Raw genomic sequence first — 22,766 nt, 5'->3', positions numbered from 1 at the left:
TTCATACGTATTTCCTGAAAATTACAATCTACAGAAGTTCAAGTCCAATATCAACAAATATCTTCTTTCGTCTTCTCAACCTCCAACCCAAGCACGGTACTAAGTACTATAGGTTATAATACCTCTCGTGTTTGTTCAGAAGTCGATAGCACCATGTGATTTTTGAGTGTAGCATGTAATTCACGGATCGGTTTTGCTACTATTTGCATTTCTGTATCTCTAAAAAGGTTGTTAATTTGTCTATACCATGTTCAACATACAGCATTGAAATAAAATATTTTTTTATTAATCCTGTCATTATGTTTGTTATTGATTATTTTGTCTTTAGCTTCTAATTTAATACTATTGATAGAGGTAATCGGGTATCCTCTATTTAGGATACCTATTCCTATCTGTAGGGCTAGTTGTGTGGAAGAATATTTGAATGCATTTAAGAACTGGTTTAGCATAATTGATCACTTATATGAGCATGGGTGGTAGCCACTATAGTGTACGAACATCCCCGTATTCATTGGCTTACGATAAATACTGAAATTAACATTTTCGCCCTCCCTCTTAAGCGTAAAGTATAAAAAATTTATGGAATTTGTTTCTTCTTGTTCTTTCTCCAGTGTAAATTTTAACCTAATGTGCATATTATAAGTTTGCAAAACTTCGTTTGTAGTGTCATTATCTGTTATAATGAGGATGTCGTCGAGGTATCTTCCATAAAATGTGATTTTTGGTAAAAACTATTAAATGTATATTTTCTATCTATCTAAATGCAACTCAGATATTAGGCCGCTCAAGTTTAAACCTGTGGGCAAACGGGTTTAAACTTGAGCTTGAATCTTACTTCCAAATAAAATATAATTAGTCACAACCAGTAACAGAGATTATATAGAAATGAAGTTATTGCTTTACGGGAATTAAGGGAAAATAAGGATATTGTAATTCACAAAGCTGATAAGTGGGATACTGTAGCCATTTTAAATAAAATGGATTATAATAAAAAATTACAGATAATTATATCAAATAGTTCCACATACCAAGAGGCAGACCCTTCCGTATTTGATAATGAGGTTAATCAATACAACAAATTATTTACTTCATATCGTAAAAGGGATTATTACATTTCAATGGCAGAACTAAAGCAACTAAGAGCTAGAACATATAATGTACCCATTCTCTTTGAACAAGTAAAACCACACAAACCCAGACACCCTATTCGGCCTATAGTATCATATGAAAATTCTGCTTTTTCGAACACTGGCGAAACATTTATATTGGATTATAAAACCTTTTTGGCAGGTATTAAAATATAGTATAAAGAATTATGATACCTTTTATACAAATTTAAAAGACTGTAAAATTGGGGGAGGAGTTAAATTATTTTCCCTTGACATAATTTCATTATACCCTAATGTTAATGTAATATATGAGCTAGATGTAATTTGGGATTTATTCAATAACACTATTAGCATTAACAGTACAGTCAGTCCTCGTATAGCACGATAGTTGTGTTCCTAGAAACCCTCGTGCAATATAAACAACAGGTCCTATGGGAAAAATAGGGTTAGATGCCGGCCACCCATGATTGAACACACAAACCAAAACATTACCAAACACAAAAAATAATCGTAAAAAATACATAAGTATTTTATTACGACTATTACGTAATAAAATATTGCTAATGCTTTTGCTTCTATCGTAAGCAAACTTGTTTTTTTGTTTGATTTTCTATCCAAACAGATGACAGCCGTTCCATCTCTTCCAATTCTTTGTGTCTCAAACTAATGGATTTTAATTACACTCTGAGTTGTTCCTGCTATGAGTTGTTTTTATTTTCTCTGCATTCTTTGTAATTCTCTGCATTGCCTCATTTAGGTCTGTAGCACGTGCAATATCACATGGTCTTTCATTTCACTCAAAGCGCTTCACAATTTCATATTTTTTCTCTATTGACAGAGGCGGACTGGCCATAAGCTTTACCAGGTAAACCCCAGTGGGCCGGAGGCCGATGTGATTTTGGCTATAAACGCTAGTATGAGGCCACTACAAATTTTCCCGAGTAAGAATTTTTGACCCAGTCCACCTCTGTTTATCGATATTGCTTTTCTTTTTCTCTCTGAATCTGCAGTGTCTTCACACAGGACACTTCCTTTTCACACCTTTTAAGTATTTTACTAATTTTTAGGGAATAAAGCATAATCACAAAATGAGGCAAGCTTGATACACATAAACAAAGCTGTGTGCGTGTAGCAACTGAATAAACAACACCATAAAGGCAGAGATACACTATTAACACTTCACATTTTACTAAAGCACATGTCTAGGGGTTACTACCATAAAACAATAAAAACAATTTCCAGTTGCGTTTCTGAGGGGGTGGAATCTGTTATAAACTGGTAGTAAACTCGATCTAATTGCATTTGCGATTATACCGATAGCTGGAATTGTGTTGGTTTTTACGTTATTATAGTGAAATGTGTTTCCCCTTCACTGATATAAAACTCAAATACATTTTCAGAATCTTCTCTTCATTCCTATCGTGTTGCATTCAGTTGGGGTGATTCCACGTTCGACTGCCATTTCTTGTAAACACAAAGGTAAATCGTGCATAAGCGAATTCGGTTCGTGTTATATAAGATATCATTCCCCCTATTTATAAATAGTGTATGATCGAATTCGTGTAATGTAAACACGTGTTATACGAGGACTGACTGTACGAAGTTGCCCAAAAAAAGAGATAATTAAGTTACTGGTTGAGACTAATTATATTTTATTTGAAAGTAAGATTAATAGACAGGTTTTTGGTTTGCCCACGGGTTTAAACTTGAGCAGCCTAATATCGGAGTTGTATTTCGATTGATAGAAAATATACATTTAACACAGTTTTTACCAAAAATCACATTTTATGGAAGATAACTCTATGACATCCTCATTATAATGGATAATGACACTACAAATGAAGTTTTGCAAACTTATAATATGCACATTAGGTTAAAATTTACACTGGAGAAAGAACAAGAAGAAACAAAGTCCATAAATTTTTTAAAAACTTTACACTTAAGAGGGAGGGCAAAAATATTAAATTTCAGTACTTATCGTAAGTCAACGAAAACGAGGATGTTCCTACACTATAGTAGCTACCACCTATGCTAATATAAAAGATCAATTATGCTAAACCAGTTCTTAAATGCATTCAAATATTCTTCCACACAACTTGCCCTACACATAGAAATAGAACTGAATAGGTTCCTAAATAGAGGATACCCGATTACCTCTATCAATAGCATTAAATTAGAAGCTAAAGACAAAATGATCAATAACAAACAATGACAGGATCAATAAAAAAATATTTTATTTTAATGCCATATGTTGAACATGGTATAAACAAATTAACAACCTTTTTAGAGGTACAGAAATGCAAATAGTAGCAAAACCGGTGTGTAAATTATATGCTACACTCAAAAATCACATGGTGCTATCAACTTCTGAACCAACACATGACCTCTTCTACCACATTTCTAAATGTGGTAGAAGAGGTCATGCAATTTCTAAAGGATTGCATTTCTTCTTACATTGGATCTACCAGGTGTATTTTAAACTTGAGGGTTAAGCAACATGAAGCATCAGTCCGTGCATCATGTGCGAATGCATGAGAACTAGCATTCCATGCGATAAATGAAAATCTGAGCACATTCCTGTTGGATGAAGCCAAAATTTTAAATATTGAACATAATTATACAGTCAGTCCTCGTATAACACGTGTTTACACTACATGAATTCGATCATACACGATTTATAAATAGGGGAACGATATCTTATATAACACGAACCAAATTCGTTTATGCAAGATTCGCCTTCGTGCTTACAAGAAATGGTAGTCAAACGCAGAATCACCCCAACGGATAACTTTATATCAGTGAAGGGGAAACACATTTCACCATAATAACGTAAAAACCAACATAATTCCAGCTATCGGTATAATCACAAATGCAATTAGATTGAGTTTACTACCAGTTTATAACAGATTCCACTAGCAGAAACACAACTGGAAATTGTTTTTATTGCTTTATGGTAGTAACCCCTAGAAATGTGCTTTAGTAAAATGTGAGGTGTTAATAGTGTATCTCTGCCTTTACGGTGTTGTTTATTCAGTTGCTACACGTGCGCAGCTTTGTTTATGTGCATCGAGCATGCCTCCTTGTTTTGTAATTGTGCTTTATTCTCTAAAATGAGTAAAATACTTAAAAGGTGTAAAAAGGAAGCATCCTGGTGAAGACACTGCAGATTTAGAGAGAAAAAGAAAAGCAATATCAATAAACAGAGGCGGAATGGGTCAAAAATTCTTACCCCGGAAAATTTGTAGTGGCCTCATACTAGCGTTTATGGCCAAATTCACAAGGGCTTCTGGCCCACCCGGTGTTTCCCTCACTATTGACACATGTCCACGTGTCAATAGTGGGGAACACATTTTGTAATTTATTCGCATAAGGAGATTTGGTAAAGAAGAAATCCTACTGACTGAATAAAAGGTAATGCCTTATTTATTTCTAAAATATTAATAGAACGTAGGAAAAAATTGAGCATACATAAGCTCTCATTTATATGTAGAAGATTCACATGTTGAAAACCAAGAGCTGGACGAGAAGCTTTCGATGTCGTCGTCATCAGCTGGTGAATGACATGAGTTGCTTGTTGTTTGTTATTTGGTTTTTAGGAGCATTAGCAACTAAGGCCATATTGCCCCTGACCTTTCCGCATCCTCCGTATTTGGTGGTGACGGGCTCGAACCCCGGTCTAATCAAGAAGCGTGTGCTACACGCTGCTGCTCCTTCTCACCTGGCTACGGAGACGCCTAGACATGAGTTGCAAGTGTTGATTTATTATATAATTTAAATTATATAAATCTTATTAATATTATATAAATCTTCTTCATATAATTTTATAAAGGACAATGAGGAAAAGGTAGTGCACTTAGTCTTCCTTGACACATGTTTTTAAATGAATTAATCTATTAATATAATTGAAAACTTTTACTTTCTTTATTTTCCTTTATGTAAATTTAACCCTAACCAATACGAATCTAGAGGCAAGTACTAAGATTATAAGCTTTGCTAAGAATCTTAAAAGTAACATTAATTTGTTTTTTATTCATCAAGGATCAGTGGATAAAAAGAGATAGTTTAAGTAAACAATCAAGTACTATTACAGTAAGTATAGGTGTAACCGATGTTGAAAATGAATCTCAATGTTTGATATCGCCATTCAGATCAGCAGTATGACTCCTATTTGTCTGTGGGGTTTACGTATACAGATGTACTTGTCCCGACGCCCTATGTGTCTTTTGCTACCAAGTGTTATGAAACAGGTCTACATTACCTGCCAAACTTCGTATACATCCTGATACCAATCACTCTCAATACGAGGACAAAGATATTAGTTTTTTTCAAGCATAAGCTTGAGGCATTAACAAACTGTTAGTGCCTTATGGTGAAAAGTTCAAAAACTGATAATGAAAATGCTACCAAGGCCTCCTACAGGATAAGTTACCGCATTGCACTTGCAGGGATAGGGCCAGAGCAAAGACAAGGAAAAACGGCAGGGGTGATGGTGTGTATTAAAGATCAACAAGCACCTGTCTCCAGAATGATAGAAAGAGGCCTAAAAACTGTTAGATGACACTATAAAGATAGTGAACCACATTAAATCTAGGATACTTAATAGCAATGTTTAAGTTAATTTGCAGAGAAATGGGCAGTGAACACACAATGATGCTGCTTCATACAGAACTAAAATGGCTTTCTAAAAGAAAAGAATAAATTTCCAACTTCGGTTGGAAATTTATTTATTTTTTTTTTATTGATCACCCATTTTATCTTTCTCACTGTTTGGTAAATATGTCTTAGCTGCAGAAATTTCCATACTTAGCGGACATTTTTACAAGACTTAATGAACTAAACCTCTCATGTCAAGGAAAATGTTAATATTCAAAAGGGAGAGAATTGAGTCTTTTCAAAGTAAACTTGAATTTTGGAAGAGCTGTGTAGAAAAAAGGCAGTATGAATGCTTTCAAACTCTGAATTACTTTTTCATAGAAACAGTCTAGCCTGGAAGTTAAATGCTGGAAGACAGTATCATCCAACATTTAACTAGTTTGCAACAGGCATTTCAGAAATGTTTCCAATCTTTTACTGATGATGGGTCCGAAATCCATTTTGTTTCACAGAAACCGGAGGGCACGTCTATGCAAAATTATGATTGTTATTATTATTGTTGTTAACAGCTACAAAACAGCAATCAAACGTGCCTGAGGGTGCAGCTACAATTTTTGATATATTCTGATTGTTTGATATATATTAAACCTGATACTAGATTGAAGCAGAAATTCAGGGAGCTTCCTCTGGTTGAATTCTGGTGCAGTCTTCAAGAGTACCTTGAAAATGTCTAAATATGCAGCAGTCAAACTTCTCTTTCCTACAACTTATCTGCATGAAACTGGATTTAAGGTGTTTGGCAACAAAATCTAAATATTGTTACAAATTGGATGTCACACCCAACAGAGAATTCAGTTGTCTACAATCACTCCCAACTTTAAAGGACTTTGTGAGATGAAAAAACAACACCATTCTTCACACCAGTAGACTGAGATACAATTGAAGTATACTCAGTGGCAATTTATTATTCAGTTATTTTTTGTGTCAGTCTGAAAAAAGGTAGTTTTTAAAATAATTCAGTTCTGAGTAGGGACTTTAAACCAGTTATTTGAGCAGATTTATAACCATTTGATAACCAGTTATTTCCTTTTTTTTGGTGCGTTATAAAATTTGAATGGTACTCTACTGCATAATTGACAAGATTGTAGTTTTCGATAACATAATTTTCTGAAAGAGCACATTTTTTTTATGTTATATTGTCGTTCAATGCTACAAGCATCGCTGTTGCATTTCAATATCTTTTAAGAGATAACAAATAAAAAAAATAAGTAATCGAATGACAGTGAATATTTATACACAAAAATAGATCTAAAATTGTTTCTTTGTTTTATATTTATAATGATATATGATATGATTTGTTTTTATTGTATGACAGTGGTAATGTTTTATTATCAAGTATGTAATAAATTCATTAGATATTTTGACTGCAGTGCATTTGTTTGCATATCACAAGATCATTTATTACTCCTTGATTATTTTCGGTTTAATTTTTTTTGGAACAGAGTTTCAATTTATACCATCCTTATATTTTATTATATTAAAATATTTAAAATTATTTTAGGGATTTTTAAGATGAATTCAGAGAAATCAGAAGTATGGAATTATTTTAAAAAAACCGATCAGCATTCTGCTCACTGTTCTCAATGTTCCGTCACTATACAGTGCAAAGGAGGTTCCCACAACAGGACTGCGAAATCATCTATGCAAACACAACATTACATTCGAAGACGACAATGCTACTCCCGACTCTGCAAAGAAACAAAATTGAAAGCGGTTCTATATTTGACATATATAAAATGGGAAAGTTTAGGTGAACTATTGTCTGACTGTGCAGCGAAAGATAATTTTTCAATTAGTGCAATAACTAATTCTAGAGCTGTTCGCGAAAAGGGGTTATGAAATGTCACAGAGTCGAGTAACAGTAAGAAAGTTAATAGTTTTATTTTGTAAGGAGATAAAACTGAAACGGAAAGATGAATTCATAAAGTTAATTAATGTCAAATTTTCCATAACGGTTGATGAATGGACTAGTGTTACTATGAAGCATTATCTTAATGCAACTTTACACCTAGAAAAAAGTAATTATAATTTGGGACTGATTTACATAAAAGGTAGTTGCAATGCCCTTTTCGCACTAAAGAAATTGTCAAGAATGAACTACAAGAATTTGGCACTGAATTTGAAAATGATATTGTTGCATCTACACATGATGGTGCAAAGGTGATGCAAAAGTATGGTTTGTTAACTGGAGTTGAGAACCAGTTATGTTGTAGTCACGCTATTCACTTAGCAGTTCTTGATGTTTTTTATCAAAAGAAAAAGGAATCACTTGGCGAAGAGATTAATGAAGATGAAACTGATTATGTACCCGATTCTGATGATGACTTACAATTAGAAAATAGTTTAGATATTTTGTATCAGAATAATAATGAACTGGAGTTAACAGAAAATTTAAATACAGTCGTAATGCATTCCTGAGCACTTATAAAAGGTTTTTAAAAATTCAAGTGTGAAAAATTCAATTCTTCAAAAATATATAATTGAAGGAAAAGGGAAAGAATTGTCGTTACTTCTAAATATGAAAACAAGATGGAATTCATTAATTCCAATGTTGAAAGATTAGTTCTTGTTAAAAATTGTATTAAAAAAGCTCTACATGATATGGGACAAAATCATGTATATTACGAGAGTGATTTCAAATCTATGGAATTATTAATAAAAATTTTAAAACCGATAGAATTAGGTGTAGTGGAACTCAGCAAAGAAACAACGACATTAATGACTGCGGAAGGTATTTTAAAATTCATGTTTGCAAAACTTGAGGAAATACACATTGATTTAAGTATAAAAATGTTAGAAGCATTCAAAAATAAAGTTTTCGAACACAGGAATAAATAATTAATACCTCTAATGAAAATTTTTTCTAACGGGAGAGATCTGCCTAAAAATAACTTAAGTCATCTTGATCTTGATTATGTTCAAAAGTCAGTTTTATATCCATTTGCAAAAACATTAATTGAGACTATTTCCTAACAAGTCTTTCTGAAAATAATGTTACTATGACAGATAGTACCAAAACAAATAGTAACACTGACATAAATATCACTTGTCCACAAATTAAGAGCGACTATTGATGGCTATTTTAAGTCCAATAATTGTTCAAAAACTAATGACATTCAGAAAGAAATGAAATTCTTTGAAAGTATGGGATAATACACAAAAACCTTTAGAAAATCTTCATAATGCTCTGTTAACAGTAAAGCCAACTTCCACTGCTACAGAATGAATTTTTTCTATGTGCTCCACTACACAAACTAAGATTATAAATAAAATTAATTCCAAACTTTTAGATGCACTTGTTTACTTAAAGTACTAATTTTTGAAAAAATAAATTTTCAAACTTTATATTGTTTGTTTTAATTGTAATAAATAATTATTTAATAAGCAATAAATGTGTTTAAAAAATATATTTTTACTTTTTTTATATTATCGATTTGTTTATGTAATTCATGTTATTAATAAAAAAAAAAAAAAAAGGAAATGGTCAGCAGCATTTTGTTGTACTACTTCAGCATGAATTGCTGAGGAGGCTTCCATCCTGCAGTGGGTTGATAATGGCTGCACTTTACCTTTTTTTTTTTTTTTTACTTCCTATAAGCCAAACAAGTAATATAAAAAATTTTTTTTTTTAAAGTCAATTCCTACTTAGGTCAACAACGAACTTTCGACTTCAAAAATTTATCAAAAAATTATTGATTTTTCACCTTCACGTGAAAAATACTGAAATCCTTGCATTTTACCAATTGAGCTACTGCCTGTTGATTTCAATTTTATTCCTAAATTTATATCTTGCTAAATATCTTATATAAGAGAAATTTTTTTCTCCCATATAAAACTAAAATTAATTAATTAAATTTAATTAATGAATTAATATTTGAAAAAAACTGTATTAACATCAAGTGTCATCCACTACAAGTTCAAAAAAATGTATTTGAACTTGAGCGGATGAATAAAAAGTATTTTATTAACGATTGAAAATTTGAACAAGAATGTGAGGATCTATGCTTATTTTTTGAAGACAAAAGGGTTCCGCGAACAAAAAAAATTTTTTAGCAACACTGCACTAGCGTATATAAGTACAAAGGATGGCTGATTATAAAGTGAATGAATATATGGTTTTCTTGATCTTCTACCAAATAAATTGTGATTAAAAAAGATATATATAAATTTTTACTTACTTTTTTTATATTATTGATTTGTTTATGTAATTCATGTTATTAATAAAAAAAAATTGCAATCATCGGTGGCATTTTGTTGTACTACTCCCTATAAGCCAAAAAATGCTTCTGTTAACTGGTTATTAAAAAAACTTCGGTTATTTATTATCACTAGTTCTGAGGTATAAATTTTTAATTCCTATCATCCATCCAGACACCCTATTTATATGAGCAAGAATGTGAGGATCCATGCATATTTTCTGAAGACAAAAGGGTTCCACAAGCAAAAAATTTTGGGAACACTGCACTAGTTAGTTATTTGTTATTTGGTTTTTAGGAGCATTAGCAACTAAGGCCATATTGCTCCGGGGATATACGGTGGTCATTCCCTGACCTTTCCGCATCCTCCGTATTTGGTGGTTACGGGCTCGAACCCCAGTCTAATCAAGAAGCTTGACTGCACTAGTGTACATAAGTACAAAAGATGGCTGATTATAAAGTGAATGAATATCCGATTTCCTTGATCTTCTACCAAATAAACTGAGAGGTACCTGAACCATAGTACTTATTCATCAAGCATTATTTATATATTTTGAAATTTCATAAATAAAACACCTGTATGTGTGTGTATTTTTTTAATTACAGTCTAAGCTCTTTATAGTGACCCTCTTTTTAAAATCCCATGTTATGTCCTATGTAGTTGGTCCTGTGCTAATTTCTCATTAACCTAATGCCATTTTACATGCACTATAATAACCTTGAAAATAAAAGGATTTCTCCAAAACAATCATAAATTTCTACCTCTTAATCTGAATTTTTACTTTTTTTATTACAATATTCACATTTAAAAATGACAGAAAGCCTCAAATATGTTTAAGTAATTGCAGCCTGACTGTGAGAAATGATTTAAGATTTCCCACTCTTTTCTTGTAGTGAGGAAATGAAATGAACATTGGCTAGAAGTTCATTTTGTTAGGTTGAGTATATGTTTATTGGTATGGCTCCAAGAAAGCAGATAGCTTTGCCAATTGCAGATAAAATTAGGATTTTGCAAGTTGTAGATAATGGTGTGCATTCTAAGACTGACATCGTCAAACAGTTCGATATTCGATATTCTTTTCACTATTCTGAAAGATTGAAAGTTCAGAGAAATCTGCTGCACAGGGTAGGATTTGAGCATGAAAGGTGAAGTATCCAGACCTTGAAAAGGTACTCTTGGAATGGCTAATGATGATGCATGCAGAAAATGTTCCCATAGATGGTAATCTTTTAAAATCTAAGACTGAATTGTTTGCGCATTGAATGAATATTGAAGAAATTAAAAGTTCAGATGGATGGTTTCCAGAAATTTAAGACTCCTCATGGACTGTCTTTCAAAAGTGTGGCGAAAATGCAGCCTGAAATTGACACTACAAATGAATGGAAGGAAAATCGTTTTAAGAAAAACTGCTGAAGAATGCTATTAAACAAAATTGTGCTGTCTTGAAAGTAAAAATAAGTGCAAAATCCTGTAGGCTCTGTATGTTTCAGCATGGGATAAAGTTGATGAAAAAGTGATTGTCAACTGCCTCAAACATGCTGGATTTACCTCCTTGAATGATGCAATGTGTGAAGTTTTGCATGCGTCTTTCTCTAATTGCAAAGAACAGTCTGATAATAGGAAGGAAATATTTGAGCATGTGCATCATCACCTAAACTTACAGGAAAACTTCAGCTTCAAAGATCATGCAGAAGTGGATGCAGACATTGAATGTTTCAGGATATGCACAAATGAAGAAGAACTGTGGTTGAAAAAGAAGTTTCAGTAAAAAATGCCCATCAAGGATTAGAACTTGTACATTTTTTTTTTTCTAGTGCAGTCTAACTGCAAAAGTGAAATAACTGCTATTGCACACCTTCATGATTCTCTTTTAAAGATGCTCTACCATTGAAACAATGTGTTTTTACAGATTATCTTAAAGTATGTAACAATTCTCTTGTTAGGTTTTGATAGGTATGTAGTGAAATTTAATTGTAACCTTATTGTGTTCTACAATCAATGCAAAATTTACAATCATTTCTTGTTTAATACTGTAGTACAAATTATAAATAAGATAATACTATATTGTATTACTAGCATTACATAAAAATTTCAAGCTTTTAATTGTTTTGTTGCAGATTTTATGAACAATCGATATAATATCCTTCCGATATAACTGTTTTTCTCATTCCCCTACAGGGTCATTACCATACAGCTTCAAATGTACAATGAGAGTTTGAAAAGTTTGAGGCCTGAGTTTGAAGGGGTTTATTTGAGGAGTCTGGTAACATGCTACTTTTCAACACAGTACACTTTGGAATCAATACCCTTTTGCCAATGATGCTGCAATGTGTTGATTTCAGCTGCAAAGAAAGGTTTTCTCTTAGGCCTCCAGGAATGCATCCACTGCAGCAAGGAAATCACTGTTGGTGGAAAAATGAATGCCAGCCAAGTATTTTACCAAATTAGGAAATAGGTGGAGTGTGATACATTTAATGAATATGAGAGATTGTCCAAGATTTTAAAGTTGCACTCATGCAGGGAAGCCACGGCAACGGCAGACTTGTGAGTAGGCATATTGTGCTGGTGGAACAAGGATCCTTGCTAAGTTATTCCTCAGCATTTGTCTTTGTTTTCAGGCAAATACCTTGTGAGGAATTTGCATGAAAACATTTGAAGTGTTATATATTAAGTACAGAAATTTTTAACACTGTGCTTTCAGACAGCTAACTTTTCAAAACATCCCTCATACTATATCTGTTTTTATTAAATAACATTTGTGTATGAGTCCTATTTGATTTGCATAACAGTTATGTAACAATATGAGCACAACCAATATACTAGTACTGTTGGGTCAGTCGGATTAGGAACCATTCATAAACAATGTAATGCAAAATGTAATACAGTAAAGGCAGAGGAGAAGACAGCACAAATGCTGTATTAATATTTTTTCTTCTTAAAAATAACGCATAATGTGATTAACTTAAATTAGTATTTTGTTACACGATGATGGAGAGGGAGTCAAAGTTGCTATTACAATTTGGATAAGTTAAATTAAAAAAAAAAAAAAAAAAATCCTATTTCTAATTTGTGTAAAATTTCTCTAAATTTATTCATAAATAATACAGCACCATCCCACACTTTTAATAACACTTCATTAAAGGCTATAATGATAAAAATAGGGATATTGCGTATCTGCATGTACCATCTGATATAAAACCCATTGCAAAGAGACCTCATCCATCTATAACTTCTCTACCAGAAACTGTCAGTAAAATTTCATCATCCAATTTTAATTGTAATGTATATGACAACTGTAACCATATCCGGCATGAAAACCAACATTCACCCAAAACAAACTAAATAATTTGGCAAAAGATTTGGGTTCCCTAGTCTTCTACAGAGATTGTGGGATCAAGACTCCAAGCTAAAAACCTACTCTCTCTCCAAGAACTTCATTTCCTTGGTAAAATTACAAGTGAATTACAGTGAAAGGAGTTCACTTCATATTTTTCTCTGGAAGATTCAAACGTCTATTCCAGCAGTGGATTGATAATGGCTGCAGTTTACTTTTTTTTTTTTTTTTTTTTTTTTACTTGTTTATATGAAGCACATACTATTTTCTCTGCAAAAGGATACGCTTTTCTATATAAATATACAGTAAACCCCCGCTATTTGCGGGGGTTACGTTCCTGAGAAATGCCGCGAATACTGAGTTATGGCTCCCATAGTAATAAAGGGGTTCCATTCCAAAGTATGAAATATATAAGAAAAACTAGTCTAAAATTTTGTCTATGTATGTATTATATATACCTTCATAATATGACTATGTACATAGACAGTACATAGTGAAATGCAAACATAAGGCATCGAAATGAAAATAAACAATTTAATATTGAATGTAATATTTATTAGAAATTTCAAACAAATCTTTCAATCCAGTGCCTTTGCTATAGCTAAAAAAAACTTATCCTGCCAGTTCTATCACCAGTTTCGGTAAAGTGTTGATAAAGGTGTTTTGCTTTTTCACGAATGATGAGTGAACTTAAGGGAATTTTATTTTGAGTTCGGTCTTCTATCCACAGATTTAAGGCCTTTTCCATTTTTTCTAATTTAATATCACGAGTTAAAGAGCAAATTTTTGAAGCAATTAGCATGTTTTCACGGACACCACGGCGGATTTTTTCTTCCGATTTCTTGATTGATCATACTGTTGACTAATTGATTTTATAATATTTTGCCACTGAGGAGATACTTTCACTAGTAGAAATTTTATCTAATAACTCAATTTTATTCGCTAATGTCATCACCTTCTTTGATCTTTTCACAATTCCCTTGTTATTCGTAGCCATATTTTTGTAGGGGTCAGAAAAGAACTTGTCACAATAAAGTCACTTTCTTCCGTTAACACACTCGAAAAAGTCTGTTTACACTAACACACTGCAAAACGGTAGATTTTTAACTTTTGTAAGCATATCAATTTATAAATTGATAAATTTATTCAATTTATAATCATATAAATTAAAAGAAAACCACGAAACCCTCCATGACAAGCGCATAGCACGTACTGAACAAGGATTAGCGAAAAACATCCACGCCTGCGATTTTGTCACCCCTCTCCCCCAACCACTGAGCTCTGTTTTGAGGGGGAAAGATGATTTTAGCCACGCCCATGTTTTTTTATGGTGGAAAATATTCACGGCGATTTAAAATTCACATTTTTTTAGGTTTCATTTTATATTAAATCAGCGACCACGAATACAGATACCGCAAATAGCGGAGGTGTATTTGTTTATTACAAAATTCAGTTAATATGTATCAAAGGTTGTTTTCACCCTGTGAGAAATAAATATTTTTATTTTGTGTGTTTAATACAAATCTCGGCATAAATTAATTTCAAAATTTGTGGTGCAAAACATGAGCTTGAAACAAAACAAAACAAAACAGAGAGGAACACAACTGTGCATCTAATTTGCCAATATCAGGTCCAATTTTGCAAGAAAAGGAAAATTATCTAGCTCAGCAACATAGAATTAGCGACTTCATATGCAGCAGTGACTGGCTGCAAAGATTTAAAGACAGGAATAACTTGGTTTTGCAAAATATTTGTGGCGAGTCTGGATTACTGGACAAAAAAAGGCTAAAGACTGGTTGTGTTCTGTATAGTCCATTCAGTGCATTAGAAAAGGTGTGCCGCCTAAGCAGTGGAATAATGCAATCATAGTTTTGCTGCATAAGAAAGGAGATAAATCAGAAATTGGAAATTATAGACCAATTAGCTTGTTATCCCACATCTACAAGTTGTTCACAAGGGTCATTACTAACAGATTAGAAAGAATACTTGATAAGAATCAATCGAAAGAGCAAGCTGGCTTTAGGACAGAATTCTCAACTATGGATCACCTTCACGTAATATCACAGCTAATGGAGAAAGCAAATGAATATAAAACACCATTATGCCTGGCATTTGTGGATTATGAAAAGGCATTTGACTCCATACAGCATAAGGCAATGGGCACTGGAAAGACAAGGCATAGATACCCCATATATTATGATTTTGAAGAAAATATATGAGTGCTACCTCCTTTATTAGACTAGACAAAGACAGTAGGAAATTTAAAATCGAGAAAGGAGTTTGACAAGGAGACACAATATCTCCGAAGCTGTTTACAGCTGCCCTTGAGGAAGCTTTCAGAAGATTAGACTGGTTGCAGAAAGGAGTTAATGTGAACGGAGAGTACCTAAACCATTTACGATTTGCAGATGACATTGTGGTTATAAGCCACGATCCCAAAGAATTAGAGGAAAATCTTAATCAGTTATGCACAGTTAGTAAGGATTTTGGACTAAAGATGACTATGGCTAAAACAAAAGCAATGATGAACAAGATTGCCACGGAAAGGGAAATAATGATTGAAGGAGCAGTAATCGAAAAGGTGGAGTCATATACTTATCTAGGACAAGTTATTAGCTGTAATAATGATAAATGGCTGGAAGTCAAGAGAAGAATAAATTTTGGATGGATAGCATTCAGGAAATATAGTCACATACTGAAGAGCAATATCCCAGTTTGTCTGAAACGTAAAATAATGAATCAATGTATACTCCCTACCATGACTTATGGAAGTCAAACTTGGGCACTCACCAAAAGAATGGAAGAGAAGCTGAGAACTACACAGCGAAGAATGGAACGAATTATATTGGGAATAAGACTGTTAGATAAGAAGAGAAACACATGGATCAGGCAGCAAACTCAAGTAAAGGACATTCTTATCAAAACTAAAGAACTAAAATGGTCTTGGGCAGGACACAGCTCGAAGACACGATGACAGATGGACTAAGAAAATAACAGAATGGTACCCAAGAGGAGCTAGAAGAAAACCTGGAAGACAAAGGCGGAGATGGACAGATGAAATTCATGAGTTTTTGGGTAGTAAATGGATGGCCAGTGCTCAAAACAGAAGGAACTGGAAAGTTGCTGGAGAGTCCTTCATCCTGCAGCGGATTGAAAATGGCTGATGATGATGATGGTCCATTCTTGGAAAATATGAAGCAAAGAATACTTTTAAATCTTGACGAGACAGGTTAATTTTATAATCTGCTGTTTGAGGAGTCTTGTCATGGTAAAAAATTAAGTAAACAAAGACTCACTATTTTGTTACGCTGCAATTCAGATGGCAGTACAAAACTACACCCACTTGTGATTGGTAAGTTTTCCAAGCCAAGCTGTTTTAAAGAAGTTAACCAACTTCCTGTTTTTATGAGGCCAATAGAAGTGCTTGGCTTATAGTCAAAATTTTTCAGTCTTGGTTATCAAAAGTGGACAGAAGAATGGCTTCAGAAAAAAGGAACATTTTGATGATTCTAGATCACTGTACAGCACATTCTGCTGAGACACTTAAGCTGACAAATATACGGCTGTTTTTTTACCTTCCACCAATTTTTTGCAGCCACTGGATCAACGTATTTATAAACTCAAGAGAGCATATGGAGCCCATCTGATAAGGTACTTGATTTGCAAACTTAGGAGGGAACAATTTGTAACTAAACTGGAATGTTTTGGATGCTATCCGTAATCTTGTTAATGCTTGGGACAATATTGCATCAAGTGTAATAATCAACTGCTTCAGAAAGAGTGGCTTTGGAGAGAATATCATCAAAAAACATGGTCCAGCAGAAGATTGTGATAGCAACATTGAGGAATTTGAAGGAGCATATGGATTTTGTTGGCAATTTTGAAGACTTTGTGAAGGTGGATGATGAAGTTGCTACCACATTAACACCAGAAGAGCTGCTGAGCACCTAGCAAAACAATGATGTTTTTGTTACTAGTGACAGTAAAAATGAAGGACACATATTGTCATCTAAAAAAAGAGCCCAAAGTGAATTGAGCATAATGTGTTTGCCTGCAGCAAAGTTGATAAGAAACAACAATTCCATTTGATAGTCTGTACTGTAGTTAAAAATGCATACAGGACAAAACCTATGCAAATAACATTGGATTCTTTCTTTAAATTAGATTAATTTATTAAAAAGTTAATGGTTTGTATGTCTCATTTCATATTAAGATTGTAATTCTTTTTACTGTGATACTAAAATATATACTGTACAATATTTTCATTTCAGTTAATTGCTTTTCATCTTACAAATAAAATAAAATCTTTAAAAAACATGTTATTCCTATGACTGTATTGTTAGACAAGGATTTTGCTTTTATTTTTATCACTTTATTTTATTAATTTAATTTATTTTTGATATTATTATTAATAGATATACAATACAGTATGTACAAAAAAAAAAAAAAAAAAAGTAAAATTGACACTTTTGGGTGAACCTGTTACTACAAAACAGTACAATTTAGGTCCCTTGAACTTTGTATTAATGAGATTCAACTATACTTTGTAGAGAGCTAAGGATTTTATATATGCTACTGAATCAGCAATCAGGTTACATTGAAATATCATTTTTCATATGTGAATATTACAGCAGAGCATGAAGTCAACAACTAGAGTTAGTAGCCACAGAGGACGTGTGCTGGGTTAAAATATTATTGAATATAAAATCAAATAGAATGAAAGCTCGATTACCTCCACTTCATTTAATATGAAGTGGAGGTAATGGTTAATGACAAGTTGTAAAATCATTAAGACAAGCATGGAAATTTAAGTACCTTTGATGAATTTCTAAGTTTATCTGATACAACTCAAAGGCTATTTCATTTGGCCACAGGTGAGAAAATTAATTTCAAATGAGCAAATGAACAAATAATGACCAAAACTGAAAAATAAGCTTCAATTGGCTTCAGATTTTGCTTATAACAACTTCTTGGGGGGAAAAATTTTAATTATGAAAGTGTTATTGAAAATATGCTTAATAAATTTTAACGATTAGAATGCAAGCTCTCGAAAGCCCATTTCCTTCTGAAAACCCTTCATTTCAGCAGGAAACAAAGTAAGCAATTCAAGATATAGAGGAGATGGAAAGAAGATAACAGAGAAGGGTGGAATGTAAACATGGCAGTAAACTGCCATGTTTACATTCCACCCTTATCTGAAATCTGGCATAATGAATAAAATAAAAACCACAATTCATTTGGATAAAATGAATTTTAAAAAAAAATAATAATAAATAAATTACCTTTCCTAATTTGCATAAAATTAATCACATACACAACAAAGGGATGCTAGATTTGAAACTGGCACATCAAACTTAGGGAAGGGTAACACAATAGAACTGAATGCCAGTCTACACATTTCAGTGTGCAGGTCTATATAATTCCAAGAAAGGGTTCTTTAGAATGAATTAAATATTAAAAAAAAAAAAAAAAAAATATATATATATATATATATATCATATTCTTAAATACAAATTAAACATGAAAGGATACTGAAACTCTGGTTTGTAATCTCCAGATGCCACAAATTAACCCTTAAATCATCTGCAGATAGATAAGTTTCTTGATCACTATTCACAGAAATAGAATTAATATGAAAAGTATGAGCATTGGCAAATATTCGTCGTGGACTAGCTTCTACCATAAGATCCATTGACTTAACAACTGGCACTCTTAATGTCGTGATTGAAGATGGATCCCGAATTTGACCATAGTCATCCTTTAAATTACAACCATCTATCTGCTTATCTCGTTCAGAAACTTTCCATAGTTTTATTGTTTTATCTACAATTAAATAGAGAAGACTAAATGAATAGTATTAAAAGCAATTTTAATAATTCAATTTCTTTAAATTATATTTCATTTTGTTTACCAATTTGCACTTGCTAAATTAAGTTTTGCAATAGAGATCAACACAATTATAAACTTATTTTGAGATATGGAAAGCATATAGGCATTTGTAATAATGTAATTAACTACTACTAGAAAATCATTGATTAACACAAAAGCAGCATTTTTTGCAAGGTCCTCGTACTGCATAAAAGCAAACAAAAAGGTCAAGCTAAATTTTATTAATAATATATGAGGCAACATTGAAATATGCCTCAATATGCTGCAATTTGTTTTAACTCCAGTAAATCTTAGATAAGAAATATCATTTTGCATATTACAACATCCTGCTAAAACAAAGGCCAAACTGATCCTTTGACTTTTACAAACCTGTGATAGCACATAATGCTAACTCAAAGTAGCTATGTATACAACATTCCTTAATGAATTTTTCTGCTGGTCAAATATAATTGTCAAAAGTCTGTATTCCATTGCTCCAATACACTTTATTATACCTTATCTTTACTCAAAATATCAAAGTTCTAAGAGCTAAGTTATGAGTAACAAGAAGCAAGGCTGGAAAACACACGAAAGATGGCAGTGCCAACTTGTTTTTAATAATAAAAGCATGCACACAAAGGAAATTAACTTTGAAGATAGTTGAGCAATATAATTACAAGACTACAAACAACTTAAAAATAAGTTGCCCTAAATAAAAACTAGAGACCTATTAAAACTTTGGCCATAAACTTACACACTCACTTTATTTAAAATATTCAATAAGAAGGCTCTGACACATTTTCTTCAACTGCTGTTCCATAATGTGTTAATATAATTTATTGCAGAGAAATTCTCTTTGAGCTGGAAGACATAAAATAAGACTACAATACATCTGCCTCCCAAGCTTCCATGCAAATAAGCACATTAACTCCTGCACTGTTTTCATTGTAGAAGGAATTAATTCATTTTTGTGTTTTTGTTCTGTTTGTATTTAGGAAATCATCTCTGCAAAAGTTAAACACAATCCACTAACTTCAATATTGCAATGAATATTTACACATGAAGCTAAAATTGTTAAACGAAGTGGCTTTGTTTAAGTCCACAGCATTCCAGTCAACAGCCTACAATATTTACATGCTCCTAACTTCCTACAACATAACTTGTTGAAAAATCTAACAAACCTAGCATTTTCACTAACAGCATTCCATTCTTTACTATTCTCATAGCATGCAGTAAACTGATTCCAAGGACATTCCCATCCTCATGTTGTCTTAGATTCCCTCCTGAATGATTACTTGCCAAATACACATTTTTAATTAGGAATAATTCCTTACTCCCAAGGTTAAAAGCTTTCATGTTACTGCATGTTTGGAGGCAGGAAATTAAGTAAAACAGCATTTAATTTTGGAATGAACACTTGTGTATTATCAACCAACAAAATTATTATTATTATTATTTATTTTTTTTTTTACCCACATTAATTCAATCTAAATTAACAACCATTTAAACTAAAATCCAGCTGGCAAGCTTTACAATTTGAAACATGCTGCACAAGAATTTTTATATCTGACAAAACATTCACTTTTGTATTAATATTCTTCTATTTTCTTTGCTTTAAATGAGCTCTTCCCCCATTTTATTATAACATGGATAAAGTAAATTAAAAAAATATATAAAACAGATATTGAAGGGTCCACTATTTCTTTCTAGATCTCCTTATTACTAAAGCAGCACTAACTTTGTAATGACCAAATTTACTACATCAGTCAGAGCAAAAATGCACTAAAACTAGATAAGTATTATGTACAATTAAATGGAAGAGTCCACAAATAGTAATACATCCAGTTTTACTGAAAAATTACTTCATACTGCAGCAAAATGCAAGATAAGCATGAAAGTATAAGCCTAAGAAAAAGTTTAGGAATTACTAGAAAAAATTAATTAGCAAGGATAAAACAACAAACAGAGATGAAGTTTTCAGGACAAATTAGTCTCTACAATATAATTACATACATTCCAGAATAAGGAATTAATTGGAATTCAAATTTAACTGAAATTACAGAATATACATATTACTTATATATTATTATACATAATTTCAAGCTGTAGTCATAATTCAAAAACAAGTATATATTGACTCACAATCCAGCACAACATAATTTAGATGATATTTGGACAGACAAAAAAAAAAAAAAAAAAAAAAAAAGCCTGTCTGGAGGCTATAAAGTGGCAGCCCCACCACTAGACTTACCCTGCGAAAGGCTGGTACCCTATCCAGGGGACATTCTAAATACTCGAAATAAGCTCAAGGGAAAAAACTGGACAGATCTCAAGGGTAACGACCTAGGCAATGGAGATAGGACTACGATTAAGAAACTTAAAAGTAGCAACTTGGAACGTTAGGGGAATAAATCACAAATTAGATGAATTGACCATGGAACTAGAAATAAAAATATTGACATTACCGAAACAAAAAAGAAGAACAAAGGATTCAAAGAAATAGGTAACTTCATAATGATATACTCCAGCGCACCAAGTGAAATGTGGGCATCATCAGGAGTTGCTGTTATAATAAAGAAAGAATGGGAAAACAAAATATTAGACTACTCTTGGATATCACCCAGAATATTGAAATTAAGACTAAAACTTCTATCTTATACAATAACAATCATTGGCATCTACGCACCAGTAGAAGGCAACATTGATGAAACCACAGAATTTTATGACGAATTACAACAGATCATAGACCAAACTAACAAAAACAAGTATCTTGTACTAGCAGGAGATTTTAATGCAAGGGTTGGTGCTCGATCAGTAGACAAATGTATAGGATCAGAAGGCGAACCAGTGGTCAACAATAATGGAAGATGCCTGATAGACTTCTGCATTTTTAATAAACTTAAAATTATAAATACCTTTTTCAGACACAAGAATATCCATAAATTCAAATGGGAAGCAAGAAACAAAGTCTATAATAGATTATATTATCAATTATGAAAATTTAAATGACAAAATTAGAGACACTAGAGTATTCAGAGGCAGTGAAATTGACAGTGATCACTACCTAGTAGAAAGCACTTTCAAAATAAAAAGAAATTCTTAATAAAAAGAAGAAAATACCAACAAAAACTACTAAGAAATTAAAAATGCATTTGTTGGAAGATGAAAGTCGATTGAAAGATAAACTCAAATCAGATGAAAGTGATAATGTTGAGGAAATCTGGTCAAACATTAAAAAATCAATTCTGGGAGCTGCTAAAGAAAGTCTTGGATATAAACCTATAAAAAATAAAAACTGGCTAAGAACTTGGAATGAAGAATTGAAACAAACAATCAATGAGAAAAACAAAAGACCTATAAACTGTTCCTACAAACTAAAGACCTACATCTACACATAAAATATAAAAAGCTTAGAGCAGAAGTCAGAAAACCAACCAGAAGAATCCAATGAGATGACTGGGATAAATTTGTTAAATCTTTAGAATGCGATATCACAGGCACACAGAGAAGAGGTTTTAAAATTTTTAAGAAATTACAACTAGACACAAATGATCAAATAAAAACCAACTCCATCTCCCAAGCAGGATGGAAGCAACACTATTCCA

At 32.4% G+C, this 22,766-nt stretch overlaps 1 protein-coding gene across 3 annotated transcripts in view; it reads right to left on the bottom strand.

Moving 5' to 3' along the window:
- Positions 1–22,766, bottom strand: part of LOC150087293 (serine/threonine-protein phosphatase 2A 55 kDa regulatory subunit B beta isoform-like) — a 217,783-nt gene that overhangs the window by 57,221 nt on the left and 137,796 nt on the right. For all 3 annotated transcript variants that reach the window (XR_016546876.1, XR_016546877.1, XM_090371959.1), the window contains exon 5: positions 18,826–19,116. Coding sequence is in view for 1 of the 3 variants with exons in the window: in XM_090371959.1 (XP_090228085.1) it covers positions 18,826–19,116 (291 nt within the window). In the remaining 2 variants the exon portion in view is untranslated. The remainder of the gene's footprint in view (positions 1–18,825; positions 19,117–22,766) is intronic.

This window comes from Mastigoproctus giganteus, chromosome 4 (assembly GCF_048544385.1).
Source record: "Mastigoproctus giganteus isolate SK-2022 chromosome 4, ASM4854438v1, whole genome shotgun sequence".
In the NCBI taxonomy this organism is placed as follows: Eukaryota; Metazoa; Arthropoda; class Arachnida; order Uropygi; family Thelyphonidae; genus Mastigoproctus; species Mastigoproctus giganteus.
The sequence above is the reverse complement of the archived record's forward strand: the minus strand, read 5'-3'. Positions and strand labels throughout refer to the sequence as shown.